The 15797-nt window shown below is 41.1% G+C and overlaps 1 protein-coding gene across 5 annotated transcripts in view; it reads right to left on the bottom strand.

Moving 5' to 3' along the window:
• Window positions 1-15797, bottom strand: part of cdk19 (cyclin-dependent kinase 19) — an 87572-nt gene that overhangs the window by 37479 nt on the left and 34296 nt on the right. For all 5 annotated transcript variants that reach the window (XM_039781594.1, XM_039781591.1, XM_039781589.1 and 2 more), the window contains exons 3-4: window positions 11049-11159; window positions 8665-8805 (exon numbers count right to left, since the gene is read on the bottom strand). In XM_039781594.1, the coding sequence (XP_039637528.1) occupies window positions 8665-8805; window positions 11049-11159 (252 nt within the window). The remainder of the gene's footprint in view (window positions 1-8664; window positions 8806-11048; window positions 11160-15797) is intronic.

The following is a 15797-nucleotide window of genomic DNA, read 5'->3' on the forward strand; positions in this document are numbered from 1 at the left end:
GTACACAACAGACAACTTCCGTGTAGGCTACTTCAAAATAAAAGCACTTCCTGTGACGATTCGCAGTAAAACTAAATTACTGCTAAACAAATAAGGTTGTGTAGCTTTTCACATATCAGCTGTAAATCAAGTACTGTAAATCATGTAAATAGTGAGTTTTAATCACACAATAATTGACCATTTCCTTTAGACTGTTTTAAACTAAACAACATGAATTTCTTATTTAAGTGCTTTAAACAAACATTTCACAACACCTTCATCATACACTGGTTAGCAAAAATTTGCCAAACAAAATTGTCACTCATCTGGCAATGTGAAATTTCCTTCATGAATGTGTTTACTGTGTTAATGGACTGAGGATGGGAGTAGGATTCGGTATTCAGTTTCGGCAGAATCTTAACCAGTGGATTCGGTATTCGGCTGAACCCCAAAAATCTGGATTCGGTGCATCCCTAATACTAGCACAGGTGCTCCATGCCCGCCTCTGGATATTCCAGGCGACATGCTGGCTAACTTTGTGTTGTCCGGTCTCTCAGCCCGAGAAATCACGGATCTGTTTGGTGTGTCATCCAGCACGATCCAGAAGAAATTGGCTGAAGAAGGCCTTAGGTGAGTTAACTTAGTTATTGAGCTAAAGAGTAGGCTATGGTGGGCAAAAACATTTATAATACGGGCCGCATTTTACCCCCCCCCCCTTACGGGCTGTGGTAGTAGCCGTATATTTTGTGAGTCGGGCTGTTATGGGGTGCTGCCGTGCTATCGCTAGCTATAGGTGGACAAATTCATTAACCCAGCTGCTGTTTTAATCACTGCGGGTTGACACAACATTAGCTGAAGCGTTGTAGTGAGCTAGCGGGCAATCGACTGCTCTAATTCACATTAAACTGAAAATTTCCGTTGATGGTTAAATGAGACAAGGTGAATGGGACTTCTTTGGAACTATTTATGTGGACGTTTCTGTCCTCATTCATCTCGTTTCTTTCTTGCACAGCCGCTGCAGTTGACACACCTGTTAACACGATGTTATATATAAAATAAACAATAAATTCACTCAACGTTTTGACCATTATGAGTGCAGCATCCAGGTACTTGCTGTGCACTGCATTTTGGTAACCTCAGTGTGAATGCACTATGCACTCAATATAGCGTAAGAAGTGTAAGTACAGAAGTATGTAAATTGAGACACATCAACGTCTGATTAAAGCTATAGTGTGTAGTTTCTGCAACCCCCATGAGGAATTCTAAGTAATGACAATAAAACTGTCGGCGCGCAATTTTTCTGCCAGATATTGCGATTACGATTCGATTTGCGATTTTAAAGTTTAGCTAAAGTTCCATATTCACTGTGTAACAGATGAAACATGTCCTAGGGCATTATAACATGAGGCATCATCTCAACTGCTCTATATTCTTATGCAAGGATGAGATTGAGAACATAGATATGAATTGCCAGCAATAAGTGTTTTTCTTTTAATAAGCATGGAATGTTGAATCTGTGATATGTAACATTATTCCAGCATTTATCTTATGAAATATTATGAAAGATTGGTAAAGATTAAAGTGCTCATATTATGCTTTTTGGCTTTTTCCCTTTCCTTTATTGTGTTATATATCTTTTTTGATCATGTTATAGGCCCAAAGTCCCCCCCAAAGGGACTTCCCATCTCCAACAGAAAACACTGTTCACAAACTGCTCCAAACAGCTCTATTGTAGTCCAGCCTTTACTTCAGAGACAGACGTGGTCACTTTGGAACACACGTTTTAATGCTCGCTTAGCTGCTATTGTGGCACACCCTCATACTCTGCTTCTGACTGGCTAGTAGTCCTTACCTAGGTACTGTCAGGGCACGCCCTCATACTCTGCTTCTGACTGGCTAGTAGTCCTTACCTAGCTACTGTCAGGGCACGCCCTCATACTCTGCTTCTGACTGGCTAGCAGTCCTTACCTAGGTACTGTCAGGGCAAGCCCTCATACTCTGCTTCTGACTGGCTAGCAGTCCTTACCTAGGTACTGCACAATAAGGCATGGATACCCGAAACAAGCCCGACAGGTCCTGACGGTACCAGGGCCGGGTTCGGACAGATATTTCGAAATTATGGTCGGGTTTGGGTCAGCTCGGTCACATCAGCGCAATAAGGCATTTGTTGTAAAATGGTGTTGCAGCTCCTTTAAGAGAGCTCAGCGCGTGTGGGTGTGTGTGTGTGTGTGTGTGGAAAGTGGGCAGAAGAGAGATAGAGAAAGAGAAAGCAGACGTGTTGTATGCAACCAGAGCAGAGTTGGTGGAATGGTGTGTGCGGTGTCCGAAATAAACCCCAAACTGAAAGCCAAGTTCATTCATTGTCTCACCAGAAACGGGATTTTAACCCCAACGTTATTTATGTTATGAATACGTCGGCCCTGGAGGTAACGAGTCTCCTCTGGTTTTCTGACCACGGTCGGAAAAGAAGCGAGCAGGAAAGGTTAACACATTGCCTACGGACGACCTTAGACTCCGTCGCTCCCCTGAAAAAGAAGATGATGAAGCAAAGGAAACTAGCACCTTGGTATAACTCCCAAACTCGCAAATTAAAACAAATCTCGCGAAACCTCGAATGTAAGTGGCGTTCCACCAAGGTGGAAGAATCTCGTTTGGATTGGCAAGAAAGTCTCAAAACCTATAGGAAGGCCCTAAGAAAGGCCAGATCAGACTATTACTCATCACTAATAGAAGAAAACAAGAACAACCCAAGGTTTCTTTTCAGCTCTGTCGCCAGGCTGACAGATAGTCACAGCTCTACTGAGCCATCTATTCCTCTAGCTCTGAGTAGTGATGACTTCATGAGCTTCTTCAATGATAAAATTACAACAATTAGAGATAAAATTCATCACATTTTACACTCAACTTCTAACGGTTCACCTTTAAACGCAGAGTCGTTAGAAATAAAGACTAGTCTCGACATATACTTAGACTGCTTTTATCCTATAGATCTTCAACAATTAATGTTAAAGATATCCTCAGCTAAGCCATCTACCTGTCTCTTGGACCCCATCCCAACGAGACTACTCAAAGAAGCATTACCTGTGGTTAACACCTCATTACTAGATATGATCAATATGTCTCTATTAACAGGTTATGTACCACAGTCATTTAAAGTAGCTGTGATAAAACCTCTTCTGAAAAAACCCACCCTGGATCCTGAGGTCTTAGCAAACTATAGACCTATATCTAACCTTCCCTTTTCTATCCAAGATCCTTGAGAAGGTGGTTGCTAATCAGTTATGCGATTTTCTACATAGCAACAGTTTATTTGATGACTTTCAATCAGGATTTAGAAAGAATCATAGCACAGAGACGGCACTGGTGAAAATTACTAACCACCTGCTAACAAGGTGTTCTAAAGTTCTTGTTTATTTCTTGTTTTATTACATCTTAGTGCTGCATTTGACACAATTGACCATTCAATCCTGTTACAGAGATGGGAACACTCGGTTGGTATTAAAGGAATTGCTCTGAGTTGGGTTTAGGTCCTATTTCTCTATCGATCTCAATTTGTAACATTTTAATATAAATACTCCAAGTACGCTAAAGTTACCCGACATGGGTTTCCTCAAGGCTCAGTGCTTGGACCAATTCTATTCTCCTTATATATGCTTCCTCTAGGCAATATTATTAGAAAACACTCAATTAACTTTCACTGTTATGCGGATGACACCCAATTATACTTGTCAATCAAACCAGACGAAACCAGTCAGCTAGCAAAATTTCAAGAGTGCATTAAGGATATAAAAATCCTGGATGACCTATAATTTTCTGATGTTAAACCCTAACAAAACTGAAGTTATTGTGCTGGGCCCTAAACACCTCGAACTTCATTATCTAGAGATATAGCTACTCTGGATGGTGTTGCCCTGGCCTCCAGCACCACTGTTAGAAATTTAGGAGTTATCTTTGATCAGGATATATCCTTTAATGCCAATCTAAAACAAACCTCAAGAACAGCCTTTTTTCATCTTCGTAACATTGCCAAAATTAGGAATATCCTGTCTCAAAGCCGCGCTGAAAAACTAGTCCATGCATTTGTTACTTCCAGGCTGGACTATTGTAATTTCCCTACTGTCAGGTTGCTCAAATAAGTCTCTTAAGACTCTCCAGCTGATCCAGAATGCTGCAGCGCGTGTTCTCACAAGAACTAAGAAAAGAGATCATATTTCTCCTGTATTAGCTTCTCTGCATTGGCTTCCTGTTGAATCCAGGATTGAGTTTAAAGTCCTTCTCTTGACCTACAAAGCTCTAAATGGTCTAGCACCATCATATCTAGAAGAGCTCCTAATACCCTATTGTCCCACTAGAACACTGCGCTCCCAGAATGCAGAGTTACTGGTGGTACCTAGAGTCTCTAAAAGTAGAATGGGAGCTAGAGCCTTCAGTTATCAGGCTCCTCTCCTATGGAACCAGCTCCCGATCTGGGTTCGGGGGCAGAAACTGTCACCTCATTCAAGAATGAACTTAAAACTCTCCTATTTGATAAAGCTTATAGTTAGGGAGTGAGGAGTTGCAGTGTTCACCTAACTGGCCCAACTGCTTCTCTTCATAATTGTTAGATTAATAATACATAACAAAGTAGAGGGAGGCAGGCCAGCCAAGCCAGATCCGGCAGGGGGAGAGTTCTAAGCCCGAAAAGCTACCTCTCCTTATGACCTGTCTCTCTTAGTTACCTGTTATAGTTACGCTGTTATAGTCCTAGACTGCCGGGGGACTTCCTTCCTTTGACACACTGAGCTGCTCTCTCCTCTCCCTTTCTATTACTGTTTCTATTACTGTTACTATTACTATTACTATTTGTGTGCAGCCCGTCCCAGAAATGCTTGTTACTAATCCTAGCTTCTGGGGAGTTTACTCCCCGGAGTCCTTATGCTTTTTTCCCCCAGCGTATTTCCTTGGAGAACGTTGGCACCAAGACCCTGGTTGCAGCTGTCGCGTGGTCCTGCTGCACTCCCTGCTGAGCTCAGCGATGCCCTGCAATGTCATGCTGCGTCCTGCTGAACCCTGCAGCTTCCCGCTACATCCAGTCACTGTTCCATTATTAATGTGACTACTATCGCCACTGTTCATCACACCCCCAACCGCCGTCAGACAACGGCCTACCAAGAGCCTGGGTCTGTCCGAGGTTTCTTCCCAAGAGGGAGTTTTTCCTCGCCACTGTCGCACTGCTTGCTCTTGAGGGAATTACTGGAATTGTTGGAATTGTTGGGGCTTTGTAAATTATAGAGTGTGGTCTAGACCTACTCTATCTGTAAAGTGTCTCGAGATAACTTATGTTATGATTTGATACTATAAATAAAATTGAATTGAATTGAATTGAACACATTGAACATTTTAACAGCTTATAACGCGCGCTTGTTGCCCCGTGTGCGCTGATGCGCTCATCTGTTGACATTTCGAATGCCTTCCTACAGACAACAAATTTCTTAACCCGGACGCGGGCCGGGATCCGGACTCTACTGCACATGTGCGACTTCCAACAAAGATGGAACAGAAGTGAGATGCCTCACTCTGTAGCTAAAACAGAGAGCTCAACACACAGGGTGAAAAGAGGAGCTGCAGCAATGTGCAGTAAGACAAAAATATGGTGTTTTTTGAAAATTAAACCACATAAACCTATTCTGGTACAACCTCAAAATACAATTATGAACCTGAAAATGAGCATAATATGAGCACTTTAATAGTTCAGCCCTACAGAAGAAAAACACCTTTAGTGTCTCCAAAGGGAGCTGTGTGTCTGATAAATGTCCTCACTTGAGTCAGCGTCGGTTGAAGACAAATCTGGAGGTGTTGAGTTAGAAAGAAGTGAGCTGACCAGAAGATCCCTGCTGCAAGATAGAGGCTCAACATTAGTCGCTACTAATGTAGCACACCAGAATCTCTGAACCGCACTGTCAGCCGTCAAAGTTGCATGTAAAAAGAATGTGTGGAATAAAAAAAAAGACAATGTCTCTGGTTCTGCTGCATCGATTTTGATAATTTTTTTAAAAACTGTATTGTCATGGTCTGACATACTTTGGAGTGCAATGCTAAATCAGTGGATATCTCTTGTGAGGCTCTACCCTGCTGAGTCATTGTAATTGTACACTTAAATCCCAGTTTGTCTGCTGTAATGAAAACTAATCCAAAGATAGATAAGATAAGATATACTTTATTGTCCCTGAAGGGAAATATGTTTTGGACTATGCGTTCCGCAGCTTTTCAAAGACAACAAAAACTACAGGAAATAAGCATCTCTCAACACATACTCTCATGCAACACAAAACATGCTTTCATATATATTAGACAGGTACCTATATAGTAAGCACATAAACCACTCCTTTCACTGGAATTTTTAATTGAACAACCCCGTCGGCTGCATTCTCCGCAATATGTGTAGCACAGCCAAAGCCAAAAACCAGAAGCACTGGTTCAGGTGGCCTGAGGTATTTATCTGCTTAAACATTATGACAGTATCACAGACATATATAGAAAGTGTGACTCTGACAGTTGAACCTTGTCTATTTGATTTGTTCTTCCAAGCAGTAGGAAGGTATGTCGAGTTCTTCCACACAGTCTAAGGCTGTGTCACTGTCTAAAGCTGCCTTCAGCCAGTGTAACGCTACGAGAAGCGACGCCACTGGTTTAATTACATTACCTGGTAGCGTTCAGGAAGTGACGCGTAGCTATTTTTGAAACAATGGGACATTTCTGGGAGCAAGCTATTATTCCACTAAGCGACCAAACGCTCCACCCCTCCATTTTGTTTTCTGTCTCTCTCTCTCTCTCTCTCTCTCTCTTTCTCCCTCTCGCTCTCATTTCCATAAAAGCAACAACTGGACATTAGCATTTTCAGAGGAAATTAAGAAACTGAATAACACAGAAAAACATGTTATTGTTGATATTATTGACCGGAGAAGAGTTGATTGTTAGTAAGCTAACCCATGCTAACATTTCCACTAGCTTAGCCAAGACTAAGGCTGGTGATCAAAGTTAATGCCACACTTAATTTAGTGGCAAAATGGATGCAGTTTTCCTGTGAACCCGTTTGATTTCATTCCTGCCAATCTGTCATCCCAACAGAGCTTTTAAGACACACAATGAGAAGCCCTGTTTTCTGACTCTCGGCTTCACCCAAAGCACTGTGGGAAAACCAAGGTGGAGAGAATCTCACAGGAATCAGCAGTGTGTTGCAGCCAGGTTAAAGGGGAGACAAGAGTCAGACAACATTCACAGTTCAGGACGTTCTGCTCTTCGGGCATTACAATCAAACCCATAATAATATGCCACAGCCAGACATAACAGCACCTGCAGGGAAGCAATACAGCTCTGCTCTTTGGAGTGGTTCAGTGTGAGAGACAGAATAACTCCTCTTCAGATTACAGCGAGTGTTATAGTAAGAGATATCAACAGAATGAACTTGAGTACAGGGCTGCACAATATAAGGAAAATATCGTATTGAGAAAGTTTTGACTGATACTGCGATTGCGATTTGATTTACGATCAGGATGCATGGGATTTCCCCCTTTCTGGTGTACATATCCCTGCCTCTGCTGAATAAAAAAATTAGTTATTGTTAATTATTGCATGATTTGTTTTGTTGTGGATGATCAAACAAATTTTTCACAAATCGCACCCTGGCGGAGGGAATGAAAAAAAAAAAAAAGTATAGTGTGATTTATTTGAGGATCTGTACCAAACAAGGATTTATTTTCTTTGCCTTTGACAAATATTATGAATTATTAATATATTGCGTTTTAGATAAAATTTTGATTATTTGTGCAGCCCTACTTCAAAACGTGGCAGAACCATATTTCACATTTTTCATTCTTAATAATTCTGAGTTTAGAATGTGGGCTAATTATATAGTTCTTTGGCCTACCATCATTTTACCTATTATGTAAGTATAAGGTTGTCATTGCAAATGAGAACTTGGTGTCAACGGCCTACCTGGTTAAATAAAGGTTAAATAAAAAAACTTCTTCCACCACTGAACATTAGCATAAGTAGCTCAGGGAAACCTTATTGATGTTATCATTACACTTTATTGAACAACTGAATTAAGCAATATAACCATGGCAGTACAAATCTTTGGAAGTACAAGAAGATAAACCTTCCAAAATCAAATAAAGGAAACAATACATGAACGTCTTTGCGCTAAATTAGCGTACTAGCTAACTTGTGAAACAGTGAAAGTGGATATTCGGACAATATGAGCAAAACCAGATCAATTTACCATTTATTAGTGATGGTTATTATAAAGTTTTAAAGACTTTCTAAAGGGAGCTTTCTGAATTGAGATGCAGGTCTTTGTTTTTTGAGAGTTTTTGCAGTTTTAATTTAAATTAAATTGACAGTAATCCAGAATTTTCAACCTTTTAAAACATTACAACACCACAGAATAGAATTACTTCCATTGCTTTTTTCAGGTATCCTTTATGTGGCCTGGTTGTTGTGTTTTTATTTATTTTCTTTCCCCTTTTGCCTGGACAAGTGTGACGAGGTCACACATGGCTGCTATAGGACAACCTGCGCCTCTCCTGAGTAGTAGTGTTTCTGTGACGTGAACGATGTCGCTTTTGGAAACGGCCGCGGGATGAAGTGTGTGTGTGTGTGTCTGTAAAGGCAAACTGGGGCAGTGAAGCTAATATAGCAGCTCACCAGATCCCTGTGGAGCACCCAGTTGGCATGGAGGTAATGGATCCCATCCAGAATCTGATACAGAAGAGACTTCACCATCCCTCGGGGCAGCTGCATGGGCTTCTTGTTGGCCTTAGAGGCGCGGTGGAACTTGATGATGTGCTACGAAGCAGAGAAAGGTTTCACCTCAGCTGTGCTCACCGTGTAGCTACAACAATCAGCAAGAAAACAGCTTCTCCACATCTTGGTGCGGCCTGGTAAATAGAGAGGCAAAGTTCCTCTCTTTCCAGTGGGCCTCATTCAATTCAATTCAATTCAAATCAAATGTATTTATGGTATCAAATCATAACAAGAGTTATCTCAAGACACTTTACAGATAGAGCAGGTCTAGACCACACTCTATAATTTACAAAGACCCAACAATTGCAGTAATTCCCCCATAAGAGCAAACATTTAGTGCAAACAGTGGTGAGGAAAAACTCCTACTCTTGGTAGGCGGTGTCTGGTTGGGAGTGTGATGAACAGAGGCAATTATAGTAACAATAATGATAATGGAACTATGACTAGAAATAGTAGTTGTAGTAGTTCATGGCGTAGCAGGGCACTGCATGGCATAGCAGGGTGTAGCAGGGCAATGCAGGGCATAGCTCATTGGACCTTTTTTTGGAAAAAGTATGAAAGGTAGTGAATGGGGAAAGACAAATTATTTTTTGATCTTGTTTGAATTGAGCCATGGATTACACAAATGATGTTCGTCAATTTAAAAGATCATTTTACAACTGAAGAAAGTCTCAGTTTGTCGTAGGTTTGTCGTCGTACCACTTAGTTTTGTGTGAAACTGCTCATTGGACTACATCTCTTGTCTCGCACGATATACTTCTCCAGCTTGCTGCTTGGCTTGCTTGATAGCTAGCTAGCTGAGCTCTGTTCAGATACCGGATATCCCTCTTTTTTGGACGGGATGTCCCACAGCTTATGCTTTCTTTGTGTTGTGTTAAACTCCGGTGGATTTCTGAGGACTATGGTTAACTGCTTCTCAGATCTCGGCAGGGTAAATCCAGACAGCTAGCTAGACTATCTGTCCAATCTGAGTTTTCTGTTGCACGACTAAAGCCACTTTTGAACGTACACGTCCACTAAAACAAGTTCCTTCCTGAGGCTATTTTGCAGAGACACCGTGGCTCCGTCCGGAGCTTAGCACCGCCCAAGATGATTGTGATTGGTTTAAAGAAATGCCAATAAACCAGACTATGTTTTTCTCCCATCCCGGAATGCTGTGTGCACCAGCCAGACCATCCTCCGCAGCGCTGTGGAGGAAGACCTGGCAATGCAAGACTACAACACATGTAATATTATCTTACCTGATGTGTACGAATCGCACAGACACCGTGGCTTCAGAGAGACGTCACCCATGCGACTTTCAAGGTCGTAGTCTTTCTAATTCCGTATTTTCACAGTCTTATGCTTCAACAGTTTTATGACAAACTGAGGCTTTCTTGCCTTACAGAATTATCTTTTAAACTGACAAACATCATATGTGTAATTCATGGCTCAATTCAAACGGGATCAAAAAAGAATTAGTCTCTCCCCATTCACTAAAGTACATCTTTTGTTCCGAACTAAGATCCCATGGTGGTCCACTGTAAAGGGAGGGACTTCACCTCTCTATTGGGCAAACTATAATGCTGTGAGTTATGAATATTTTAATTTTATTGTGTAACCTTATTGGCAAGTGGCGGTACAGAAAAGGTTTCCTGAGTATACAGAAATCAACACCAGCTGAAATTTACTAGACACTGTGGTAGGTGGCCATTTTAGAAGAGAATAGCATTTACAAGTCCTGGCTGGAGTGTCAGGTAAATTAGAAAAGATTATTAGCTAAATAAATGGATCCAGGCTAGTGTTGTTTGTAAAGAAAATATTTCAAAAAGAAAAATTCTGGAAGTAGGCAACACAATACATTTATTATCAAGGATATTCAGTAATATGGAAATATTGATGGTTCTAATCTTGCTCACTGTTCAAACATTACTTCAAATATAAAAATGTGTTTGAAGTGTGTCAATTGTTTCTCTGGTTGAACCATTTAGGTGAATCACCTAAAGGTACAGCAAATACTGTGTTTGTAATCTAGGTAAATAAGCTACACACAGCACAGAGAATACACATGTAAATAAAAGATAAAGATGTGTTCGAGAAGTGGAATTTCATTTCCACAATTAAACACATCCTAAACTGCCAAATAATTAATCTGAACATCAGAAAGTCTTTTCTGTGCAAGGGCCATTGCCTGTATTGCCAGTTACAGTGACAGAGAAACATGTGACACAGTGAAGGAGTATTTTGGGATCATTAGAATACAACATGTACACACTGTGATGCTGTGATGGCACAGAGAAACTCACCCAAAGGTCATGTTCGGCATAGTCGAAAAGGAGCCACACCTTTCTGTCACTGTGGGACAGGAACACTTTCTGCAGGGCAATCACATTCGGGTGTTTCAGTTCTCGTAGCAGCTGGAAGACATGGGAATCATTTCAAAACAAGATAAGATATGTGATAACATTTGAATTAAATGCCAGCTTTGTGTGTGAGCACACAGCAAACATGTTTTCTTGAAATTAGTCCTCATGTGATATTGATGTGTCGACAACCCAGACTGGCAAGAGCACAAAGTGAACCGATGAGTGTTCTTTTAACCGTTGGAAAATAGCAAGAGACCATTGGTAGAAATAGGGGGGAGGGGGGAACGCCGTGGAACGCTAGCCTGGAAATTCAGAATTCTCGCGAGAGCACAATTTGAATTTGCTCAGCGAGTCACTCTGGCATTGAGTAATGATGCTCATTACCTATGCCCTTGTAGCCGAGCTGCACCAATCACATGAGTGTATCTTATATAGGCGGGCCAGAGGAGAGCTGAACAGATGACGACAGTTTAATCTACCAGTTTGCTACGCTGGTAGCTAAGAGTTTAATCTACCAGTTAGCTCCTCTGGTAGCTAAGAGTTTAATCTACCAGTTAGCTCCTCTGGTAGCTAAGAGTTTAATCTACCAGTTAGCTCCGCTGGTAGCTAAGAGTTTAATCTACCAGTTAGCTCCTCTGGTAGCTAAGAGTTTAATCTACCAGTTAGCTCCTCTGGTAGCTAAGAGTATGGGGCTCTGGATACGTCACCCCCTGTGATTGGTCGTAGTGTTATCCAATTGTGTGCAGTGAGATTTTCAAATGCATGCTTGGTGCCGCCCCTCGAGTTGGGCCATTTTCATTACTCAATGCCAGACCCTTAATCTTTCGGATTTGGGTCTGGACTCCAGGCTAGTGGAACGCAGTTCCAGGAGTAAAAGTCGGGATGGAATGGTGTTCTCTTTCATTTTCAAAAATAGAGTCAATGTTTGTTTTTTTATTTGGGTAAATTGTGTATAGCCATTTTACCACAGATATCTATGCAGGTTTTTTCAGTGTTTTTTAATTAAATATTTTTTTCCAGAGCACACTTAAATGCAGCACAGAAGCTTGTCAGCGTTGCAGCTTGTTTTCAGACATCTGGCGACACAACAGACTTTCAAATTTCTTTACACTTCAGTGGTGTCTTCGACATTTTAAGTCTAGTTTGTAACATTACTTTTGATTACTTGGCGGCTCATGTGTTCATTGTTAAAATGATAACACACAAAGTCTGATGTTCTTCTTTCACAAATTTGTGAATGATGGTCCAACATTTTGGTCAAATAATGTGAACGTACTTTTCCTGTGCAGGGTTCCACTAGTAAAATCTGAGTAAGACAAAGAAAGACAAAGTGCAAATTCCTTTAGTGTGTTGGCTAGTAATATAGCATCATAAGTTATCGTTAATGTCAAATGAACAGATATATAAGGACAAACTTCACCTGGAGTCTTTTCAACACAAAAATATTTCTTTATGTGATGTGCAAATATGTAAGGAAAAATAAATTGTACTCAAGCACAAAACATGTCCACTGTTCTCAAACACAAATGTATTTCATTGATCACATATATTCGCTTGAAAATGATCCTGTGTTGCAGCCAAAAAGGACAAAGAATAATAAAATGGGTAATGGCATATATGCCAAAATCCCTCTGTATTGTGAATGACTTCATTTAGAGCATGAATACATATTACACAAACAAGACTGTCTAAAATGAGACATCTAACAACGTTTAACCTCGTTAAATATGCAAGCATTGCTTATCTTAATCATATATCACTGTAAACAATTCAAACATGTTTCTTAATACATCCTGAATGCATACATAAAACTGAAATAAGCATTGAGAATTTAATTTCAAAGGAATAGAGATGTCATTTTGCAGGTATATCTCTTATTTCTATGGGGTGGACATTTTGTAAACACATTCATTGTCCCTAGAGGTTGAATACAGTGATCCCCTGATTTTTCATCTAGCCGTGTTTAGGAGCTAGAGTTCCCATGATGCTTTGGGAATGTAAACAAGAAGTATAACGTTGCCATGGATTCAATGTAGGCTACAACTTTTTGATTTCTTAGCAGATTTCTAGACGTTTATTCACAATGGATCCGCAGATAGAAAGATTAGACAGGAAGTAAGTCACGCTGAATCTAAAATGATGTGCATCATGTCTGTGTGTTCAGATTGGACTGAGTCATGACTCAGAAAATGAGTGTGACGATCGGCGCTAAGGGTTTTACTGTACCTTAATAGCCTCCACTGCTGTGTGTTGATAAGCTAGATCAGACGGTCAGACTACAATAACTAACTTCCAAGCATGCACCTGTTTGTATGCTTCACCGCTTTCCTTGGCACTCCCCATTCAACTTTTTCACACTTCCCCAGAGGAACGCGTCACAAAGTTTCAAAACCTTGAACATCGCATACAGAATTTAAGAATTCACATTTTCACACAGTATCTTAAAAACTAATGACAGAGTTCCTGTTGGCTATACTTAATGCAAACAAATCATGCTAATATGGTTTACTAACAAGCTATTCTATGAAATGCTATGCTAAGACATTAACAAATTAGTCAGATTAAATTCAAGATGGCTTTAAATTTCACGCACACCCTCACTAAATTGATTCGTTAAGTAGTATTATCATATTTATTGATCATTATCTTATTGCAATGAACACTATGGGCCCTATTTTAACGATCTGAAACGCAAGTATGAAACGCCAAGCGCAAGTAGCTTTGTGGGCGGATCTCTGGCGCTGTTGCTATGATACCGGCGGGATAAATGAGTCTTGCGCCCAACGCAAATCTAAAATGGGTTGGTCTGAAGTAGCTAGGTGTGGTTTGGGCGTAACGTGAAAATAACCAATCAGAGTGTCATCTCCCATTCCCTTTAAGAGCAGGCGCCTTCTGGCGGCATTGCTATTGTGATGGCCAGTTGCCTGGCGGCGCGCCGGGCGCTTATCGGGATGCGCGGTCAAAGTAATAAATGCCCATCTTGGCCGGGTGGTGATGTTGCTGCGGCCTCTCGGGCGCGTCTCCTCAAGTCTGGAGAGGATTCTGCAGCCATGGAGCGTGGGCCTCCAAACGCACCACCTGCTCCTGTTGGGCCCCTTCCTCCTCCCCCCACTCCATCTCCGTCCACCCGCTCCATCAGGAGCGCATCGCGCATTACTCCCGGACCAGATTCCGCCGGAGTGTCCAATCCCGCCGTAGTTCAACATCACGTCTCCTTAAGTCCTCTAATATTTCCTCATTTATGTCATCAACACATCCACGATTCATGGAAATATGTGTAAACACAACAAGCCACAAAGAATGCTGCGACTTTTTGAGGACTGTACTGTAAAGGGCCTCCTGACCTATCCAAACACCTGAAGCGCATTTTCAGTAATATTTTTCTTTGTAATTATGTATGGTTTTCAAAAATGGGAACTGCTGTAGATGAGAGAAGTGTATGGGCGTTGTGCACACGCTACATTATGGCCAAGCATGCGCCCCTAAAATAGCATCTGAATAACGTGCTACTGACTTTAGACTAGTACCACTGACTTTAGACCAGGTTTTTCCTGGTCAGTGGCGGAATTGTTTTCTGAAACCGCAAAATAGGACTACGTAACGTTTGCCCCGGAACACGCCTCCTCTTTTCGCTGAACCGCCCCCGGGAGCGCAAATACATTCCCTAATTTACCGACGTGCGTCTGTGGAGGGAAAAGTCCGCTGTGCGTCGGGTGCAAAATAGGAATGATACATGCGTCGGTGTACAAAGGCAATTGCACTGGGTGCAAGATAGGACCCTATATGTAAGTGAAACATAATACAATGGGAACAGCAAACCATCCCAGTCACAGAAATGCGGCAATTAGGTTTCCCAATTCCAAATAAGTTTAACCCTCATGTTGTCTTCACGTCGACCTGCAACTTTTAGTTTTTAGAGTCAAAATGAAAGTTTTGGTCGTCTTTATAGACACTTTTGTGGCTTTCCCCGATGTTTTTGTCACTTTATTTCAACGTTTGTCAAATTTTTCTGAGCCTTTAGAAGTTTTTTTGTTTGTTTTTTACACATTTGTAAAGCTTTTTGTTTTGTCACTTTTTTCAACATTTGTTACTTTTTTGTCACATTTTTGTCACTTTTTTCAAAGTTATTTCATCAACTGTTTTTTCTTCAGATACTACTGACTAAAATACCCAAATTCAATGAAAGTAGTGAACTGATTATTTATTGAACTTGTTAAGAGTGTTGTATGGAACCATCCACGTTATTTCTTTTTGACAAATTGTTTAAAAGAAACCCAAATGTTATATGATGATATACTGTAGAAACTTTTTGAAAATGGGTCAAATTAGACCCGAGGACAACAGAAGGGTTAATCCATAGTAGCGGTATGGAAACTTGTAATGTTGTCTCATTAGTGAGTCCCTGGCTGTAACAGCAGCTGATAATGGAAGTTAGCAGTGAGACAGCTGCATAATGGAGGACTTCCATCCTGGTTAATGCTGCACAGTGCAGCTGCATAATTCTGAACCTCTTTCTCTGTCTTTGTAACTGGTTCATTGGTTTCACCCCCTCCCATTCACACTGTGCCATTTGCCGACCCACCACAGACTATCCATAATCAATCACGCCCTTTAGACAGGCCTCCATGTCTGCAGGGTGTTTCATTCGGGAAGGCAACAGAACCGAAACGCAGTGAATGCCACCCATAC

This window comes from Perca fluviatilis, chromosome 18 (assembly GCF_010015445.1).
Source record: "Perca fluviatilis chromosome 18, GENO_Pfluv_1.0, whole genome shotgun sequence".
In the NCBI taxonomy this organism is placed as follows: domain Eukaryota; kingdom Metazoa; phylum Chordata; class Actinopteri; order Perciformes; family Percidae; genus Perca; species Perca fluviatilis.